The 21,504-nt window shown below is 44.3% G+C and overlaps 1 protein-coding gene across 1 annotated transcript; it reads right to left on the bottom strand.

The window, feature by feature from the left end:
• Positions 1-15,365: 15,365 nt before the first annotated feature.
• Positions 15,366-21,134, bottom strand: LOC133912180 (protein spotted leaf 11-like). Its single transcript, XM_062354789.1, has 4 exons — positions 20,605-21,134; positions 17,594-17,710; positions 17,055-17,480; positions 15,366-16,962 (listed from the first exon to the last, which is right to left on the bottom strand). Exons 1-4 carry the CDS (start codon positions 21,016-21,018, stop codon positions 15,742-15,744), a joined length of 2,178 nt encoding a protein of 725 aa, XP_062210773.1. The 5' UTR covers positions 21,019-21,134; the 3' UTR covers positions 15,366-15,741.
• Between the last annotated feature and the right edge of the window lie 370 nt (positions 21,135-21,504).

The following is a 21,504-nucleotide window of genomic DNA, read 5'->3' as shown; positions in this document are numbered from 1 at the left end:
TTCCTCCCGCTCCTTCCGCACCATGCTCGCTCCCGCGCTCGCGCCGCGCCACAACCGCTCGCCTAAAACCGCCGGCGTACACCTCCACCCCCGCGCCCCACGTCCCCGCAACAGGCTGCTCCCTCTCCACGCTATAAAACAGCCCCCGCAGCACCCTGCTGCCCTCCCTTTCTCCCTCACCCCATCATCAACTGCACCGAGCGCCATTACCGACGTGCAGAGCACCACCACGTGCCGTCCGCCACATCCAAGTCTTCCCCGTCACATTTAAGGTCGATGCAGACAACACAGGAGCACGGGAAGCCTTCTCCACCGCTTCTCGACGTCGTTCCGCTACCGCAAGCCAACCCACACCAAGCTCTGGTGAGCATCTCCGCCCCTCACCATCGCCAGCTCTCACTGTTACTCCCCGAGATCGCCTGACCAATTCTTCAGCACTACAAGATCCCGAGGAAGCTTCCCCGACCCCTAATTTCGCGCCTCCGTCCCAGCAGTCGAGCCCCCGTCGAGCTCCAACCTTGTCATCGCCTTCTCACCCTCGCCAAGCACCCCGAGCCCTCTCCGGCCATCGTGAAGCTCTCAGTGAGACTCCCCGTCACCATCTCGTCCTGTTGAGCCTTTTCCCGTCGAGTTTGGCAGGCCGTAGCTCAATATCGCGGGTCGCCAATGAAGTTCCGGCCATGTACGAGGAGGCGCCGCCGTCCTCTTGTCACCGCTGGCCGCCGACTTCCCCCAATCGTCTTGGGCCGTCAGATCTCATATTTGTGGTTGAGATCGCATACCCCTTCGAGTGTGTAACCAGTCCGCCATGGACTAGTGGACCCAGTCCTCAGCGCCGGTCCACAAACCCAATCAACGGCCTCGTAGGCATCACGTCAGTCGTTTTCACCCAGTCAGCATCCTCACAGGCCGCCAGTTCATCCTTTTGAGCCCAATCAGTGTGATGACGCAATAATTAGGATTTTCAATACAAAAATAATTCATTTATTCTCTGAAATTAGGTCTTATTGCAATTTAACCCCCAAACTTTTCTATTTTCAAAAATAAGACCTTGTCAACCCCTATTATTTTACTTTTAGCACCTTGTAGTTTTGTTTAATTACATATAAGTCCCTGAAACTTTCTTTTTTAACCAACACGTCCATGTTCTTTTACAGATAGGCCCTTGTATCTTAAAACATTTGTAACTTTTCCGTTATAGCTCCGATTTAGATGATTCTTGTGCTCCCACGATTGTAGCAGCGACTACTATCCGTTAGTAATATTTTTATAGTGCCTTGATACTATTTTGTGTATTGTTCTTAGATATTTGTGCTTGTTTGTTTTTGGTGTGCACTATTGCAATAGGAGACGAGCAGTTCATGAACTTGCACGACTAAACTTTCGAGGAGTTTGAGCAACCCGTGGTTGAAGGCAAGTGTCCTTGATCACATCGATCCCATTGTAGGAAAGTGTATCTTTTATTTTTCTAGATGCATGCTTGTCAATATTAATTCCATGCTTAGGGTTTATTAGTATTTTCTGTGATTATCCTTGTCGCTTGTGTTGTAGTTTATGTGTCAAGGGTAGGAATACTTAGCCATGCTGTCAAGTCGGATGGGTTAAATATTAACCTGAATAATGGTCTATGCAACATGAACCGGTTTGGGTAACCTTTTGTAGTAACATGGATCATAGGGATCTAGGCCAGTTGGTTTGGTTGGTATGGTTGCTGTGTGCACATTGAAAATGTGCGAGCACCTGCTTTGGATCATAAGGACCGATTTGTGAAGCCTATAACCCGGCATAACAGCACAACCACGAGGCTTATGTGGGTACGGCATGGCCAATAAATTAGATGTCCTCCTTATTCTGTACGCACCATTTGGCTGTTGAGTGGCACAAGAGGGAGCCTCTGCAGTGGATGAAATCCCTGTTAGCGGTGAAATCTTAGTGGGTGCATATAGATTTGGAGACGCTTTATAAAGGCATTGTAGTGAGACCCCGGCTCTACACCCCGAAAGTGTGAAGCAAAACGGGAATCATGACTCGTGGGTAAAGTGTGCAAACTCTACAGAGTATAAAACTGATCGATTAGCCGTGCTCACGGTCAAGAGCGAGCTTGGACTTCTTCATGATTAGTGAGGGATCTTGGATGATTGGTTTTGGGTAGTCTAGTGGTATCCCAATGAGTTGGTAGCCGGATATAGAATATCTGGTGAGTCTGGTAGCCAGATAGAATCCAATGAGCTGTTCTTTTAATGTTGGTGTCATCACACATAGTAAACCTAAGTCAAGCCTTTCTTACCTTAAGCCTTTATGTCATATTTTTCCACACTTGCTGAGTACCCTATGTACTCACACATGCCTTCTCCCAATCTCTTGATGCTACTCAGAAGGTTAGGACTTCGAGGACATCCCAGCCGATGGAGCTGAGTTCTAGGCGAAGGATGATTTCGACCTGAAGACCATGTTCTAGGCTGGCGCTCCCCCGAACAATGTCTGTGGATGGATGGAAGACCCGCTATCGCTAGAAGTTATCGTAGTGTTTTCTTTAAGACCTACGGGTCCTTTTGTAATGAATCTTATCGTTATGTATGGAAACTTGATCATGGCATGCATGTGGAATGCATCTAATTTGTTCTCTCGAAAACCGAGTGTGACAAGTGTTAAGTTGGATAACCAAAATGGCTCTTATTTTATGAGTCATAAGGGGGTGAGACAAGTAGATCCTTTCTCACCATTCTTATTTAACCTAGCTGTTGATTGCTTGGCTAAAATGGTACATTCTGCTCATACAGGGGGCTGATCACAGGTCTTATATCTCATTTATTTGATAATGGGATTGTTGTATTGCAGTATGGCCATGACATGATTTTGTGTCTACAACATGATATTGAAAAAGCCAATAACATAAACTTATGTTATACTATTATGAGCTTATGTTTGGGCTCAAGTTATTTTTTCAAAAAAGTGAGGTAATAGTTTAGGTAGACATAATACGATTAACAATACTTATGCTAATCTTTTCCACTGTCAAGTTGGCTCCTTCCCCATTGTGTATCTTGGAGTTCCAGTAAGCACTAGCAAATTACATGTTATAGATTGAAAATAGATGAATGAGAAGTTCTAAAAAAATAAATGTATGGCATGGCAGTTCATTGCCTATAGGTGGAAATAAATGTTCTAATTAATGCTAGTCTCACTAATGTTCCAACATATCATATGTCCATGTTTCTTCTTCCTAAAACTATCATTAATAAATTGGATAAGACTAGAAGAAGATTCTTTTGGCAAGGACCGGGTAAAAAAAAAAGTATCACTTGGTTAAGTGGGATAAAACATGTAGACCCAAGAAAAAAGAAGGTTTAGGTATCAAGGATCTAAGTAAAATGAATGTCAGTTTATTATGCAAATGGTGGTGGATCTTGAACATGGGGGGGGGGGGCATGTGGCTGGAAATTATCAAGAGAAAATATCTGATAAATTCTTATGTGGCTCTAGTTCATCATAAATTTGATGAGTAACCATGATGGTCTAACCTGTTGAAGGTTAAACATACATACATATATATATATATATATATATATATATATATATATATATATATATATATATATATATATGAGAGGGAGAAGATTCTGGGATGACTCTTGGGGCAAGTATAAATCTTTATGTGTGCTATATCCTGTACTATATGAGACATGTAATGAACAGAATAATTTAGTTAGTGATGGTGCTAAGATAGGCTGGCAACTATCATTTAGAAGATGGCTTACAGGCAAACTACAAGAATAATGGGATGAGATACTTGACCTGGTTCTCTCGATGCAGTTATTTAACTCTGACAATATAATGAAGTGGTTGTTTGACAAAAGAGATAGTTTCACTGTTAAGTCTCTTTATGATTAGTTAGTGAGGGACTTCAAAGGCGGGAAGAGGAACACCATCTGTGAGAGGACATTTTAAGGGGGCATGAGGCTAAACTTCAGAGGCGTGAGGAACTACTATAGAGGCATGAAGCTTTCCTACATCGCCAGGAAGAAGCAGAGCACGAAACGGCACATGGAAGAAGGGTAAAATATCCTCAATGCACGCAATAGGATATATTTTCAATCCGTGGAAATGTAATATTATCATGAACTTTGTGTTAATCGTAGACATCCAACTTTGCTAATAAAATTATGTGGTAGTTCAAACCCTTATACTACTACGTGGTAGCTCAATCTGTTGTACTACTATGTTACATGATGGGATGAACCTTTAGTGCAATTGGAAAAACACGGTATATGGAATTAAAGCAGAAAGCTAAGGCAACACATTGGGGTACAATGGTTCTAGTCATACTAACTTAGAGTTAACTGCGAGTATGATCCTAACTCCAGTAGGCAGAACCACCATATTGTGCTGGTTGAGGAGGAGGAGCGAGCATTTTGTGGCATGGGCAGGGGCACCAGGGATCAAGACATACAGTAGGATCATCGATGTGTATGATCGACTCGTCCGCCTTAGGAGGAGTTAGAATAGCATCAAACTCCCATTGTAAGTCAAAGATACGATCTTGGGTGTGATGGATGTAATCTTGGATGTTCCATTAAACAAGATGATCGACCCATCTCATGTAGTAACAGTTGTCGCTATCACTAGAGTCCTACAAATATGTAGAGGTTTGTTACTAATTTGTCTAAAAATATGATATTGAAGTTGTTAGAGATCTCACCCTCCCAATAGGACATTGGGAGAATCGATGCCCTCTATTAATTCTCCTATCAAACATTTGGACAACACAATCGTATCAATGGGAGCACTCAGTGGCGGACCCAGGGCCTGGCGACCCTGGGCACCCGCCCAGGCTCCGCCCTGACCCGTCTCTATATAGGCTATGAGGCATTTCGTGACTTGGACCGGTCAAATTTTGGGCAAAACCTAGCCTGCACGGGCACGGCCTGCACCCAGCCCAGGCTCTCTGAAATCCCTGGGTCCACCACTGGGAGCACTTGGGCCACTACTCATTCAAGTGATCGTAGGTTCTAAGATCATGTGACGGACAAAACTCACTCTGTCCCTGCAAAGGGAAGTTATCGAGTGGCTTATCATAGGCCGTAGGACCAAAGGAACCCGACCATCCCACTGTTGCCCTCCCTACCGCCCTTGATCCTCAGCCTCTCCCACCCCTAGTCACCATTAAGTTTTATGGCTTCGGTTGGAAGTCAGAGGAGGCTTTTATAGATGCATGGGCGGAAGAGAGCTCTGTTGTAGACGTGGGCGCACCTAGAGCCTTCTTAGCTCTAGATCACTTGTCCTAACAGAAACGTGAGGAACCAAATTGTCATCCACAGGAAAATAACCCTTCAAACACTTACTATACCTTATATGCTATGCTAAACCTAACCTTAAACCCTAAATACAACACTAAACCTAACATTAAACCCTAAATACAATGCTTTTCAAATATAGCCTTTTCAGACGTAGCCTTTTCACAACGTAGCATTTCAGACATAGCATTTTCAATAAACATGACCACTCTAGATAGAGGAATCAATTCCTTGTTCCAACTATTTTCCGTGAACTTAGTCCATGAACCAGCACATATTTTCTGTATAAATAGCAGTTCAAAAAGCCACTTCTAGAACTAAACCAAATGCCTGAAGCTCTTCTACTCCTACTATAATAACATGTGATCCTCTCCCAAAGAAATATATGCTAGCTCCTACGCTTGCTGGGGTCAAAGTACCGATATGCTGGTGTGGAGACCTTTTTAGGCTGAAGAAGTCTAACAACTTCTTAGACACCTATGAAAGGAGGTTTTTCATATGTCCGAACTACGAGTACGACCCATCGGAGGGTAGCATCCCTGGTGGCTACCACGAGGTATACACTTGTGGTCAAACTATATCACAACTATCAATTATTTACCGATGATCATTTTATTCTTTGTTGCTAGTCTCTGCCACCACTCTATGAGTTCATACAGTAGATGGATACTGAGAAGTCGCCAACATATGTGTTCATCCTACACATAAGCAAATCGGAGTTTGGTGAAGCACATTGTACTAAACTGTTAATGACCTTTTCTAAGATAGCATTCAGTGTAACATATTCACCGGGAACATTGTGTTTGCAAGGACCAATGCAGAAACAAGAGGTGACTATGTTAGTAGATTTAGGCAACTCCCATTGCTTTATCAGCAAATTGCTAGTTAGCAGACTTTCTAGAGTAATTCAAGCAGCTCAACCTATTCGTGTCAGAATAGCTAATTGGGGTATCTTGCTTTGGAATCAAGATATTCCAGCTTTTCATTAGTGGATTCAAGGTCACACCTTCTGTTGTGATATAAAGCTATTACCTCTAGGATCATATGATGTGATACTGGGCAATCAAGAGATTCCAGCTTGTCATTGATGGATTCAAGGACACATTTTCTGCTATGATATGAAGGTATTACCTCTGGGATCATATGACGTGATACTAGGCATGGATTGGTTTGAACCCCTCAGTCTAGTGAGTGTCCACTGGAGTCAGAAAACCTCATCATTTGATTATCAGGGACAATGGATTACTATATTTGGTGTGAGACCGCAATTGACTGCATGAAATATGATATCAGCTACGAAACTGAAGAGTTGGGAGAATCGAGGGGTTGTGCAAACTGTCATTCAGCTATGTCAAGCAAAGATCAATGTAGAGCAATCTCTATTACTGAACGTGATTGAAAACCTTATCCACTCTTTTGGTCACTTGTTTGCTGAACCTAAAGGTCTGCCACCTAAGAGACCCATCGATCACTCAATTCCCTTGGTGACAGGCGCTAAACTGGTAAACTTGCGGCCATATAGATACAATCCCGCCCAAAAAAAGATGAAATTGAGCGCCAAGTGAAGGAGATGTTACAACAAGGAGTGATTCAACACGGTAATAGCCCATTTTCATCACATGTGCTTTTTGGATGGGAAGAAGGATGGCTCATGTCATTTTTGCATTGATTATCATCATTTGAATGCCATTGCAGTTAAGAATCGATATCCTCTACCTGTTATAGATGAGCTCCTTGATGAATTAGCAGGGACTAGTTGGTTCTCCAATTTGGATCTCAGAGTGGGTAATCATCAAATTTGCATGGTGCCAACTGATGAAATGAAAATAGCATTCAAGACTCACAATGGACATTACAAATTCAGGGTAATGACATTCAGATTGACAGGGGCGCCCACAACCTTTCAGAAAGCAATGAACATGACACTCAATCCTCTGCTATGGAACGGTGTACTTGTTGGGTAACAGGCAGGCTACGCTAGCCTAAAACAAAAATTTTCTACCGCATTCACCCAGAAAACCATGCTAGTAGGAGATCATAGATCGTTACCGCTCGACACGCAGCGCAGCGGAAGAAGAGTTGGAGAAGATCAATTCAACATCGTGCACGTCAAACTCCTCGAGCAGCTTCTCGATCAGATCTGCAATCAGCCCTCGATTAGGTCTGTCGGGTCCTCGGCCAATTTTGAGTGGTCGTGTTGTACTATCTGACCAGATCTGAGTAGTCGCATTATGCTCCGCGATCAAACGAGCAGGTACGTCAACTAGTTCGTCACGATGGGTGACCAGTCCCAAACACGTTATGATCAACTCACTGAGAAGATCAGTGCCACAATAGTAGCAGCGCTTCTACGATATCCACACGTACTGGGCAGAAACGCCAAGTGCTGATGTGCTAGCACCGCACGCATGGCTAGGGTTTTGGGAGATCGTGTAGAAGGTTGGGGCTAGGGTTTTGAAGTGGCTCAACCTTAGCACGCCCTACCCACGCCTCTCCTTATATAGAGCTCGCCAATGGGCTACCACGTTGGAAGCCTTTTAGGACTCTAACTTCTCATGGATCACATGAACCTAACGGGTCACACACTTAATGGGTTGGAACAAAACATGCGAATTGGGTTCATGTACAAACGGCTATGACTCGGAAACCCTATCCAAACCGAAATCAATAGTGGTCCCTAGCAAGACATGTTGACTCCCAAGTATACACAAAAGATCATATCGGATAAACCTTGATATACACATGCACCGATCCCTTTTCCTCATGATACCAGTCAAGCTCAAGGCGAGATACGTGACATCCTTGTGATAGCTCGACCATTCACTCGATCAATTATTGGATTCAACATGACTAACTCTTTAATCATATTGGTATGGCCATGCACTTTCTCGATCCAACTACCTTGAGGGGCTCAGAGATATCTCTCCCGTTATTAAGGAGGGGCAAATTCCATCTTGATCGCTCACACCCCATGACATATTTCATGACAAGCCCGAAAACTACCTTTATAACTACCTGGTTACAGAATAGCGTTTGGCAGCCTCAAAGTATGTCACTACACATTCTAGGAATCAATGACGATCTCAGGTCTAAGGATCCTGCAGGTATACCATTTGAGATAACAACTGATGGCACATTATAAATAACAATCCCAGTAGTATCTAAAGGTGGGTCTATCCAACATCATGTTCTCTAACATAAATGTTCATATTATTGACTTGGTATCTCTATACCTATGATCCATGAAATATGATCATCAATCAATACATGTGCCGGTCTTATGTACCATCATAATGATATGCGACCAGAGATCGACTAAGAATGATATCATAATATAAACAAAGAGTTTCATGAACAAGTCACATACTTGTTAATCAATATAAAAGATAGCCATTCTTAGAATAACATATTATTCAAAAGTACATTAACATAGGCGTGTGATATAATCATCTTTATGATTGTCTCTGGGGCATATCACCTTCAGTACCAATTTTCATTGATGATATTCTAGTATACAGTCGTTCATTGGAGAAACATGTTGAGACTCTTCGTCAAGTATTTCTCATTCTGACAGAGCATAAGCTTCACATAAAGAAGTTGAAATGCACTTTTGCTAGAAGGTAACTCGCTTACTTGGGGCATGTGATTAGCAAGGCAGGAGTGGCCATTGATGCTAAGGTAAGAACATTGATGTTGTCTATAAATGGCCATAGCCGAATTCAGTCAATGAGGTCAAGGACTTTTTGAGGTTGGCCAGCTATTATTGGAAATTCATCAGAAACTTTGGAGTCTTTAGTCGCCCTCTCACAGATCTTCTGAAAAAGCATTTGATGTTACGACGAACTAAAGTGGAAGCTTAATCCTTTAACACATTCAAACAAACTCTCATCTCAGCCTTGGTTTTGGCATTGCCAGATTTTGAGAAGACATTTGAAATTGAAACTGATGCTTCGGACAGAGGCATTGGAGTAGTGTTAATGCAAGAGGGACACTCACTAGTGTATTGGAGCAAGGCGCTAGTACCTAAGAATCATCAACTATCTACAGATAAGAAGGAATGTTTGGAAATTTTGCTGGTCATGGAACATTGGAGGGCTTATTTACAAGCAGGTGAGTTCATTATTCGTATGGATCAGTGAAACTTGGTTCACTTGAAAGACCAGCGATTAATGATACCATGGAAACAGACAGCACTGACCAAACTGCAAGGCCTACAATATAAGATAGTGTACAAGAAGGGTAGAGATAACACGGCCACGGAACCATTATCTTGTTGTGTATCAACTAAGGTGGCTGAACTTGATGTGGTCTCTTCTTGTGTACCACTCTAGGTATCTGACATCGTTCAAGGGTACAATAGTGATGAGCTCACCCAACAACTTTTAGCTCAACATAGTCTAAATTCCATAGTTGTCCCAAACTTCACTTTGAATCAAGGAGTGCTCAGATATAAAGGGTATATTTGGACAGGTTGTAACAACAAGATGCAGCAAACCATCCTTCAGGCACTTCATGCTAGTGCTATGGGAGGGCATTCAGGCATTAAAGTGACTTATAAAAGGGTGAGGAAGTTGTTTGTTTGGCCTATGTTAAATATGTTCAAGAGTTTGTTGGAGCGTGTGCAATCTGCCATCAAGCCAAATCAGGACATGTAAGGTACCCATGACTATTACAACCCTTGCCAGTTCCTTGGCAAGTGGTGTCATTCGATTTCATCGAAGGTCTTCCTAAGTCAGCAAGGTGTAACTGCATAATGGTGATGGTTGACAGATTAACAAGGTATGTCCACTTTATTCCTTTCGCACATCCCTTCATAGCATGGCAAATTGCATAGGCATATCTCACCAACATCTACAAGCTCCATGGCTTACCCCAATCTTTAATTTCAGATTGGCGTTGCATATTCACAAGTAACCTCTAGAAGGAATTGTTTTGGATGGCTAACACACAATTGAACATGAGTTCAAATTATCATCTACAAAAAGATGGGCAGACAAAGCGGATCAATCAATGCTTGGAAGCTTATCGTTGTTGTTTTGTGCCTTCATCACCCACTAAATGGCATTCCTGGCTAGCGTTAGCATAATAATGGTACAATACTATTGACCATACGCCATTGGGTTGTTCTCCATTTGAAGCATTATATGGACACAGTCCGCAACACTTTGGAGTGATGAATTCATCAGTCTGTGCTGATCCAAACTTGGCGACATAGTTAAAAGAGCGTTACCTGTGTACAAAATTACTACGACAACATGCTTGCCAGTTAATGAAGCATCAGGCTAATCAAAAATGATCTTAGCAATCCCTTCAAGAGGGAGATTGGGTGCATGTCAAATTACAACCCTCTGTCCAGACATCTGTTGCAGATCGCGCTAATCATAAATTGGTTTTTTGTTACTTTGGTCCCTTTCAAGTGGTTCAACATGTGGGAGTTGTCACCTGTAAGTTGCAATTGCCGCAATCAAGCAGAATTCACCTCGTGATCCACGTCTCACAGTTGCATCGAGCTCTACCTCCAGCTACAGAATGTCATGTAGACCTACCCGAGCCATTACCTAAGGACGCCACAACACCTGAACCGAAGAGGATCCTTCAAAGGTAGCAAAACAAGTGTTGATTCAATGGACAGGTTAGCCTTCTTCAATGGCAACTTGCGAGAGTTTGTTTGAGCTTCTTCACCGCTTCTCGTCAGCTCCGGCTTCATGATAAGCCGATTCTGAAGGGGGGAAGAATGTCATGGATAGAGCTGAACCCTGTGTGGTGCCAAGCAAAGATGGTGGCAAGGCAGGACAGGGGAAGAATGGACCGAAAGCCCAGAGGACTGGAATGCTACGCAGACATCCCAACAAATTGTACCCAGACCAAGTTCGGGCCAAGTAAGGGACACTATTACAGAACAGGTCATAAGTAGCACCTCATCAGTATCGGATTGAGTGTAACCAGTATTGTTCATGTATCAGTGCCGATTCTTAAACTCCCGCACTCGAACTACGATTGAGACGCCAAGAACCGGCACTGATAGGAACTATCAGTGTCTGTTCTTGACTGGAACCAGAACTGATACTTCAGTGCCGGTTCTTGTCGCCTCAATTATTTCTAATGTGTGGAAGTTTAAGAACCAAGCACTGATAGTCACTATCAGTGCTGGTTGGAACTAGAATTGGCACTGATGTATGTGTTATATTTATATCCAGCACTTAGTTGCTCTCCATGTTTGCTCTATTCAGCCTGACGTCGCTCGTCCTCTGCAACCATCGCCTCTTCCTCGTCGCGCGTTGGCTCGTCACCTCCTCGTCCTCGTCCTCATCGTGTGTCGGCCCGCTGCCTCCTCCTCCTTGTCGCCCACGGACCGTTGTCTCCTCGTCCTCATCGTGCGTTAGCTCACCGCCTCCTCCTCCTCGTCATGCGCTGACTGCTGCCTCCTCGTCCTCGTTGTGCTTCGGCCCACCGCCGCCTCCTCCTCCTTGTCACGCACGGACTGCGCCTCCTCGTCCCTATCGTGCGTCGGCCCGCCACCACCTCCTTGTCCTCATCGCGCGCCAACCCACCGCCGCCTCATCGTCGCCTCCTTGACATCCCCATGGCGAGCAGCAAAGGCAGTGGAGGTGGAGGGCATAGATCTAGGCAACGTGGAGGCAGTCGCTCCATCCTATCCGGACGCCCGGGTCCGGGTGACCATCCTCGTACTCCATGCCTCCAGATCCTCAATGGTGTGTCCCCTTCCTACCCGGAAAGGTCACGAAACACCTGGATTAGTTCTCAAATTTAAGTTAGCAAATTGTAATTAGTAAATTGTAGTTAGCAATTTTAGTTAGTCAATTTAGGTCCTGAAATTAGATATGTATTTTAGTTCAAAATATGTTGGCTTATTATTAGATATGTATGTCATGATATTAAATGTGCATCGCTATATCGGTGTTTTAGATGTTACCATCACTTCCCAATGAGTAACTAGTTTGTTACTTCCTTGTTATGCAATTGATGACTTGACATAATTACAAGATTATTCACATGTGCCGATTGATATGGCATTGGCGTTTTTTCTCTGAGCATGTAGACTTACCTATGACTTATCTTAGATATATCTGCATGCTCAAAAATAAAAAAAACTCTTTGCTGTAAATTATGAGGTCAGTTATGGTGTAAACATATTTGAGGAACTATCCACTCAGTTTATTTTCCATCGGCCTGTTTATACTATATAACTTTATAAAACCTGTTTGAGAAACTAAACACATCCTATACAAATCCTACTCGAACTCGATTATGTTGTTGTGTATGTTTGGATCGTGACATCTCCGCAACGACCACCATGGCTACCTAGCGACTAGCTAGGTTTTTACTCAAGCACTAACGAGAAAGATTATAATTTATACTTGTCTTGGAGAGAAGATCTTGTCTCGTACTTTTATGACTCAAGATATACATCGACTCTGGAATCTGAATGCATAGATGACGATCTAGCCAATGCAACTAGTCTCTGAAGAAAAATGAAGGGATCACTAATAACCTTAACTCTTATAAGATCGCTAACGTTGGTTCCAGTATGATTCTTGGTATGCTTTCACTCCAAGAATGGCAATTTTGTCAAAGGGTATCTTTTTCACACCTGAAGCGACTCGAGCTCAATCATTTTAGCTTCACTCTGGGCCAACCAAACCGAAACAACTACGATCACTGTCGTAGTAGTTACAGACAACGATGTGAAACCTGCGATCAGTACTGGAGTAAGTAAGCATATCTTTTTGACCGATCGATTTTCTCTGTAACAGAGGGCGCGCTCAGTATTTGTTTCCCTGATGACTGGCTGATCGATCATTTTTTGGTATCGCCCCCTGCATCATCGTATCGCACTAAAGCCGGTAATCGGCCATGAGGGTCGATCACCGCATGTGTAGTGTAGGCGTCACATCGACCGATGGATCATATCGGTAATGAGCTTTAAGACTTTTTTCTTTATAGGGCTAGCTTTTCTTAAATAAATTAGCAACAGCCTTCGTTTGGTTGTTGCCCAGTGCAATCAATCAGGTGAGTGGAATTAAAGCGATGATGTCAATGTGGAAACGTCAGATAATTCAAAAGCGACATTTGCTGGTGGGTTCGAGCTAAAATTGCCACATGTGGAGCGGTTTTAAGGCGCGTGCTTTCTCACTGAAACTAAGGTGCAATTTCAGCCCTTGGATTGCTTTGACATTCGAGCAATCAATAAGTTCCCTCTCTTTCCATGGTGCGCTGCCGCCATTCCTCTACCACCCTGATTCCTGCCTCCTTGCACCCTCGTTGGTGTGGGTGTGGTGCACCTGTGTACCGTGCATATTGCCACCTACCAACCTCACCTCGACATTCTTCTCCATCTTTGACAGTTAACCGCTGTTAAAATTGTCATCCCCAAACTTTTTTTAGAGTATGCCGGTTGCTCAATCAGGAGTTATCTAGAGTAAAAAGAAAAGGAGCTCGTGTCGTAGTAGCGCTTGTTGAAAATGATTTAGTAAGTAGGCGAGATTTAGTCAATTCCTTAAGAGTAGTCAGATAACCTATTGAATAGTTGACATAGTAGACAATCCAACGTACAATAATATTTGATGAAATGCACAAGAGCGCAATATTGAAGTTCAATGATTTACTACCCAACTTACTTTTCCCGCAATGCAATTGCGAATCAAGGAACATTAAACTAAGCCCTAAGCACTTCCATCGTAAGTTCTTATGAGAAAGTATTTCTTTTTCGCGAAGAGGCAGTTGTTTGTCATGGTCATCCTTAACGCTTATGGTTCAAGAGATTAAGCGATCACATCTTGTATTTTGTAACTAAACAAGCAAGACGTGTAGTTAATGGGACTCGAAACATGGCTACCTGCACATGCCATGTGGCCATGCGGGTTGGTAGCTATTATAGGAATTGTTCCTAAAATTCAAATATCGAACTCAACATCAGTGCAAACTTAGTGCAAGATAAGATGGTGATTTTAGGACACACGACGTATGATATTTCTCCAAATCATCCTTCTTTTTCTTGGGAGCAATATTGCTCGGTAGTATTATTATATCACTCGCTCCTGATGGCAGTTAGCGTTGGTTAGCACTCCCATCTCGCGCAGTCACGTCAGGGTCTGACTCTTACCAATAATTTCGCTCTAACGCCCAGGATCCGCGTGATTACGCGAAAACGAACAAGCGAGGACAAACAGGCAGGCGACAGTAGCAACGCCGGGTCATCCCCTCCCCTGGCTACGACATCAAACTAAACACCTCTCTCCATCCAAGGCCCCAACCAACGTTGACGCCGGGAAAGGTAACAGCACGCGCATGTGTCCCGGCCGGCCGGTTATCGGCGTGCACCCCTTTCGGCCGGTAAGCCCTTGACAGCTCAGTTGTCTTGAGAGACACAAGGTAGTGTGGCCTAGCTCACCGAGCGCGACGTCCGCCAATGGGACGGATCGCCTCCTTGGCCTCAGGGCGGCCAGCGGCAGGGCACTTCGATTCGTCAGGGTTGCTAGCTGCCTGTGACTCGGCGCCTGCATTGCATCCACGCGCCGGTGAGGCTTGCCCAGGTGCGGAGCGGACACTGGACTGGGCAGCGCGCCATGAGGCCATGGTGTGCGCGCAAGTCCTGTACCTGCGACAGCGGAGGTGCTCCTGCGCTGTCAAGGATCTGGTAGCTCGTGATGTATGTATGCAGGGTCGGATGCATCAGGGGTCCAGATAGACTGAGCAGAATGGAACAGAGCCCTGAAGAAACGGACAGATAAATGAACGTATTAGATATCGTAGGCAAGCTCCAAACTGAAACTACTACAACCAGGTAGATCTCTTTCCTCTGGCTAGCTGCGGTATTCCTGGTCCAGGGTAGAGGCAAACAAGAACAAGAGGGCACAAATGCTCAAGATTTCAACACGCCGATTTCTTTCAGTTCTGTGTACATATGGAGCTTTGACAGAAAGAAAAAAGTTGAAAAAATATATGAGTGGACAGAAGTTTACACCTGATCAGTAGCGCTACTAACCCGAGATCATTCCACCAGGGCAAAAAAGCCCTCGATCCTGATCAGAATATGATTTGGGCAGAACAAACACTTGAAGTAAAGCTTTACTGCAGTTTTGTTAGGCATGTAAACTTAACATCCTAGGAAGCCAGAAATTAGTCCTGTACTGGGCAGAACCGGGTACAAATACAGTGACACCTCCCTAAAACTCGAGGATACTACATTCAATCATCGGTACATTGTACGAACGATACACACACAGGTTAACAGCTGCCTCAAAACTCACTTGTCAACATGCTCATGGACCTAAATCCCGCTGCCCGGACCTCCTAATTTGCAGTGTATAACAAAAACCACAAACCTCCACAATAGGATTTGCAGGCGATCTTCCACCCGCGGCCCGCCAGCCTCAGCCAAAAAGCAAGCCACTAACTACACAAAACATACTGCTGATCAATCACCTCATCTATCAGGAATATGTGATGAAGTGGGAAGCAGTGATCGCTCTACTTGTATATCTGCTTGCGCTTGAGCTTGAACCTGAGCCTGAGCATGAGCCTGTGTTTGTGCCTGTGCATGCACCTGTGCCATGGCCTCTGCTTGGGCTTGGGCTTGACTCTGCTGCTTTAGGAACCGATTCATCCGTTCCAGCAGCTGGATTGCTTTCCTCTTTCCTCTGTCTGTGCCACTTTCTGCTAGCTCCTCCAGCAAAGGCACGATACCTTGCTCCTGCGCTTCAGCAAGATGCTGTTGTTGCTGTTCACCATTGCAGAGATGCACCAAAACAGCAGCTGCATTTTCCTTGTTCCTTGCAGATCCATTTCTGATAACTCCAACAAGAACAGATATTGCAGAAGCAGCACCGATAGCTGCCTTGCCCTCAGGATGGCCTGAGAGGATTGCCAATATTGCAAGGGCCTCATCTACCATTCCACTTTCGGTCTCTATGAGTAGTTCTATTAGTATAGGGACCAATCCAGCTCTAACAGCTTTTCCCTTGTTGCCCTGATAAATACACAAGTTAAATAGCGCTGTTGCTGCATCCTTTTTACCTCGTTGACTTCCATTACTTAATAGCTGTACAAGAGCTGGAATTGCCCCTGAAGCCCCGATAGTCACCTTGTTCTCATCTATAAGAGATAGGCTGAACAGTGTGGCAGCTGAATTCTCCCGAGCCTCCATGCTGCCCCTCTTTAACAAATGCACAATTCCAGGAACAGCTCCGGAGGTGATTATTCTTGCCTTGTTCTCTTCATAAATGGAAAGATTCAAGAGAGCAGTAACCACATGTTCCTGGGTGCTAACATCAGTTGTTGATAGGAGGCTCACAAGAATAGGAATGGCACCAGCATCTCCAATACAGGCCCGATTTTCAGCACTGCGCTTGGCAAGCTGACGAAGCATACCAGCCGCACCACATTGATCTACAAGGTTTTGGGATGACAGTTTCTGAAGAAGCTCAACAACGTTGCTATGCTCAGCAGCAGTACATGACACTGGTGCATTACTAAGTTGAGCAGAGCTTTTTGGTGGCTCCATACCATTTGCCTCGCACCATTGAGTTATGAGGCTGCGTAGGACATAGTTTGGAGTCAGGGATTTATTGGGAAGCTTCTGCTGTGTCTTTGGACAGGTGTCATGGCCAGCCTCCAGCCACCTCTCTATGTACCCTCGCTCATAAGTCTGTACATGCATATGCAAGGAATTATCGTGAGCAGAAATGCAAAAGAAAGGTCTATATGTTGAATGGAACATAAAAACAGTTAAGCAAAGACCTGTCCAGTTGCGACAATAACTGGGTCCTTCATTAAATCCAGAGATATTGGGCAGCGGAAATCGTCAGGAATAACAGGACATGATGAGTTGTCTTTTGGGGAGATGTCTGTTGTACTTGCTGGAGCGCCCATTTCAGGGTCTTGAGTCTGCACAAAATCCTTGATCTTTTTTAGAAGCATCGACATCTTCTCAGCAACTGCACCAGGATCACCGCCACTGGCCATCTCATGCAAGGTAAGAGATTCTTGACTGAGGTCAGATATTGTGACAAGCTGCAACTTCTCAGATAACCTTTGAAGAATATCCGGGTCAACATTAGCACTGCTGCTTGAATTGTAGACAGACATCAGATCATTAAAAAGATCATCATCGTATGTATCCAATCGTTCCTTAGCTCTTTTGAACTGAGTATGCACCAATTCAACCTGCACAAGATTCCGGGTATTATGGTATACAGGAACAAGAAAAATAAAACATTGAGAGGTATTATGGTAGAAAACAGCAAAGCAAAGAGGAACTCTGGAATATAGTAATCTACCTGCTCTCTTACTTCATCTGATATGTTAAGCTCATCAAACGAGATACCAGCTAAGGCTTGTTCAAGCCTCGCTGTAATGTCCTGGAAAGTCTTCATTATTTTCTCTCGAGAGAGAACCTGCAAACAGGGGAGTCACTGTAAGAAAATGGCCACGATTGTGTACTGCCAAAGTAGTTGCTATATAGTCAAACAAAATTAACCCCAGAAGGGATATGCATCAGAAGGGATCTATTGATAGTCATTATTCAATGCTCATGTAGGATCTAGTCTCAAGAAACGTTAGGCCCACTAGTACGAAATCATTCTGATTTACAAAAACAATTGTGCAAACATATAGAATTGATCAATTAACTAATGCATACCTCACCAGAATAAAGTAGCATCCTCTCATTTTATCTTAAAAGTAAGTAAATTTCAATAACCTACAACTATTTTGATATATGTTGCAGAAAAATACAACTTCTGGTGCCCATTTCAAAAACCTACAACTATTTTGACACATATTGAAAAAACTACAACTTTCTCACCATAGACTCACCTATCATCCTCTATGGCATGTAATAAGAGGATTAATCGTGAGGCCACCTGTTGCCAGACAGGTAGGCTTACAGTGAGAAAGTTGTAGTTTTTTGCAACATGTGTTCATATAATTGTAGTTTTTTTAAATAGGCACTAAACGTTATAGTTTTTTGCAACATGTATCAAAATAGTTGTAGGTTTTTTAAATTTACTCTAAAAGTAACAACAAAGTGATAGTACTTTATCTTAAAGAAATAAGTCAAAAATATTTAAAATTTGTGTAATATATGCTTAGTACCATAGAGAAGACTAAAGAGTAGGAAACAACATCCATATGTGCCCCCGAGGGCCCACGTGTCAACATCGCATTGGATAGAATTTTCCAATTGTGTATCTTTTAATGTAGATACCTAGTGATTTCGATTTACATGAGTTTTACAATGTGTAGGTATGTGCTATGTGGATTTAAATCACAAGGTATCCGATTCCTCTATATGAATAACAAGATCATGGTTGCCGGAATCCAACTCGGATTTGGGTGCCAGATTTGACAAAAGATTCGTTGGATATGGGAAATGTTACTCGGACATTTTGGCCCCTTTGTCTTTGTGGTACTCCCTCCCACTCGCATCTACTCTTCAGTGCTAGCATGGTGTGTCCACGTCATGGCACTCAGGAATCAAGACACCTACCAATTCAGTGCGCATCAAGGACCACAACATAACCAAGATTGGAGGTGTGGCAGACATGTAAGCACGTCGTGCAATAGAGATTGTATGATCGTGCCAAGACAATTCTCGTGACACTAGGGTACGAGTTCTTCCACATCTTTAAAGCTTGTGGAGCAGTTCATCTCGGTTCATCAATTGGCATTCAAATTTCCAAAAAGTATGCATGCATGTTTTGCCTCTTGCAACCAATAGTTGTAGCGGTAGTGGTGATTTAGGACTCAAATGTCTTAGGCGATGTCACGAAGCATTAGTGGAAGCTAGACATTATGTGGCGTAGGGGGTGAGATGGCAACGGCAGTAGGTAAGGGTCACTCAGCTGGATCACAGTTAACAGCGACGTCCAGACTAGATCCGTAGATTGACCAATCCTCCAATGGAGTTCAGTGGGGCAGCTCGTCTAGATTCCTCGCGGTTCACGGCACCATCAACCAATTTAACGTTGGAGGTGAACAGCTGGGCGGTTAAGGTCGATAAGACCATGGGTGACATGAGTTAATGGTATTTCCACTTTGCATAGAGCCAGTTTGACAGATTGGCAAAAAAAGGTACAACGAACGATGGCACATTTGGACGGTATTGAAGTGTACCATACTCTTTCAATGATATATACCTAAATGGAGTATCTTACAGTGGTGCAAAACTAATACTTTTACTATGATTAAGCATGCAATCTTCTTACAAGGCCTCATAAGCACTCACTTACTGTATAAACTTACGAAGTAGGGTCACCCACTAGCTTAAAAGTTACCACTTTTTACAAAAATTGCAATTGAGCCTTGCAGCATCAAAAGCTTGCATAGCTTTCATACTTCCAACGATACATCCAAATGTTTTAGCTTACTTATCTAGTGAAGCTTTGCGCCAAATTACAGCATAATGTTCTGGGTTGACTCATCTTACTTAGACCATGTACGTAACAGCAATGGATTAGGTAAATTAGTAAAAAGTTATTCTTGTGTGGGGCCCAATGCTACAGATCCATATAAACCACATTCTGTAGGCGTATCCGTAATTCATCTTCTGGCAAGACTTTACACTAGCATCAAGACTTTACACTAGCATCACACGCCATCCTTATCTACCTGCACCACAAAAACGGAAATAGAAAACACAACTGCACAAATGCTATCAGCTTTTTTCAGCTGTAGAAAGCTAACTTTTGAGCAATGCTACTGTTAACCCAGGTATGGAAATAAACCTTGTAGTAAATAGCAACAGTGGTGCAGTAATTACACAATGAGCTTTTAAAACCTCAAAGGCTCAAACTAATGAACTGTGGAATACCATGACACTGGTTACACCAAAATTAGAAGCTACTATATAATAGAATTCAAGTACTACAACATGGTTTGGCCAAGTTTCACCCATCTTGTAAACGGAAAAGGTAAAAGCTAAGGTATTAGCTAGACTTGTTCAACAGTATTAAACAATGTCAACTGGCCCAACCCAGCATTGATTTGACAGCCAGGCATTCCAAAACCTAGTCCAACCTTGATAAATTATCAAGCTTAAGCTTAATTCACACTTCCGATGACAACAAATTACTCTACATAAGAGGCAACAGATTATTACGGGGTGTGTAATTGGAAGTGTTAGCTCCGCATTATTAACACGCAAAAATTCTCACCGATTCGTCAAGCAAATTCTCTTACCTCCACAACCGAGTCCTAATTTAGCGCGAAAAGCAGTAAACAGAAGAAATTGAAGCTGCAGAGCCTAAGCAAGGCAACAATGCTACAAGCTTTAAGCGAGAAATCCCACCAGGAAGATCTTGCTGCCGCTGCTGCCAAGCCGGAGCAGCTCCCCGGCGCCGTCGAGCGCCTCCCTGAGCCGCCGGAGCGCGGACTCCGACGCCGCAGGCAGAGGCCTGGGCGCCTCCTTGGCCTCCTCCAGCATGGGCGCCAGCAGCCGGATCCGCCGCGACAGGTTGCAGAACTGCCTCCGGTACGCGTTCCTGAAGTCCGAAATAGCCGCGATCTCGCCCACCAGATCCACCAACCTCTCCACCACCGCCCCATAATCAGCCGCCTCCTCCTCCTCCTCCTTCGCCTCCCCGTCCGCCGTCTCCGAGCCCGAGCCTGAGGGCGGCGCCGCTGCCGCCTCAGCAGCAGCGGCAGCGGCGGCGTCGTTGGTGTTGGCGTCGGCGTTAGGTCCGGCCTTCTCTTCCTTGTCCATGGCGGTAGAGCTAAGGCCCGGGCCTTGTCCTGCGCGCAGCACGGCGACCGGAGGCTGGGGATGGTGGCGGAGCTCGGGGAAGGGGATTTGGACTAGGCGAGAGAGGCTGAGGCTCCTGCCTCGCCTAGTATAGCTTCGCTCTGCCATGCGGGGCCCACGGGTCCCATCGGTCAGCGTCATCCCCGCGCTGATACACAGGCTTCCCGAGCCGCTGCCTCACTCCGCCGGCTCGGCTCCGGCTGGTGCACCGGGGGTGTAGACCCGCGGTGTGAGAATCACGAGGAGGCACGGAGGGCGCGATCACCACTGGTCCATGAAGTGGGGTTCAGGAACGTGGACTGGACGGCGTCGCTTTTGGGCTGGGATCGTTTGGATTTGGATTACTTTCTGTTACAGTAAATGACGAGTTATTGGTTTGTTTTTTATCAGCTAGGACGGCAACTCAGGGCGTGTATGAGGTAACATCAGCCATCCAGAAGGAAGTCA

This window comes from Phragmites australis, chromosome 3 (assembly GCF_958298935.1).
Source record: "Phragmites australis chromosome 3, lpPhrAust1.1, whole genome shotgun sequence".
Taxonomy (NCBI): domain Eukaryota; kingdom Viridiplantae; phylum Streptophyta; class Magnoliopsida; order Poales; family Poaceae; genus Phragmites; species Phragmites australis.
Note: the sequence above shows the minus strand (reverse complement) of the source record. Positions and strands in the feature narration are given on the sequence as shown.

Bases quoted from the DNA above. Each gene is read 5' to 3' on its own strand.
- LOC133912180 (XM_062354789.1), bottom strand. From the start codon at position 21,018: ATGGACAAGGAAGAGAAGGCCGGACCTAACGCCGACGCCAACACCAAC. The intron at 17,481-17,593 runs GTAGATTACTAT...AATCTTGTGCAG, and splicing joins CAGATGAAGTAAGAGAGCAG to GTTGAATTGGTGCATACTCA. The intron at 16,963-17,054 runs GTCTTTGCTTAA...ATGCATGTACAG, and splicing joins TTATTGTCGCAACTGGACAG to ACTTATGAGCGAGGGTACAT.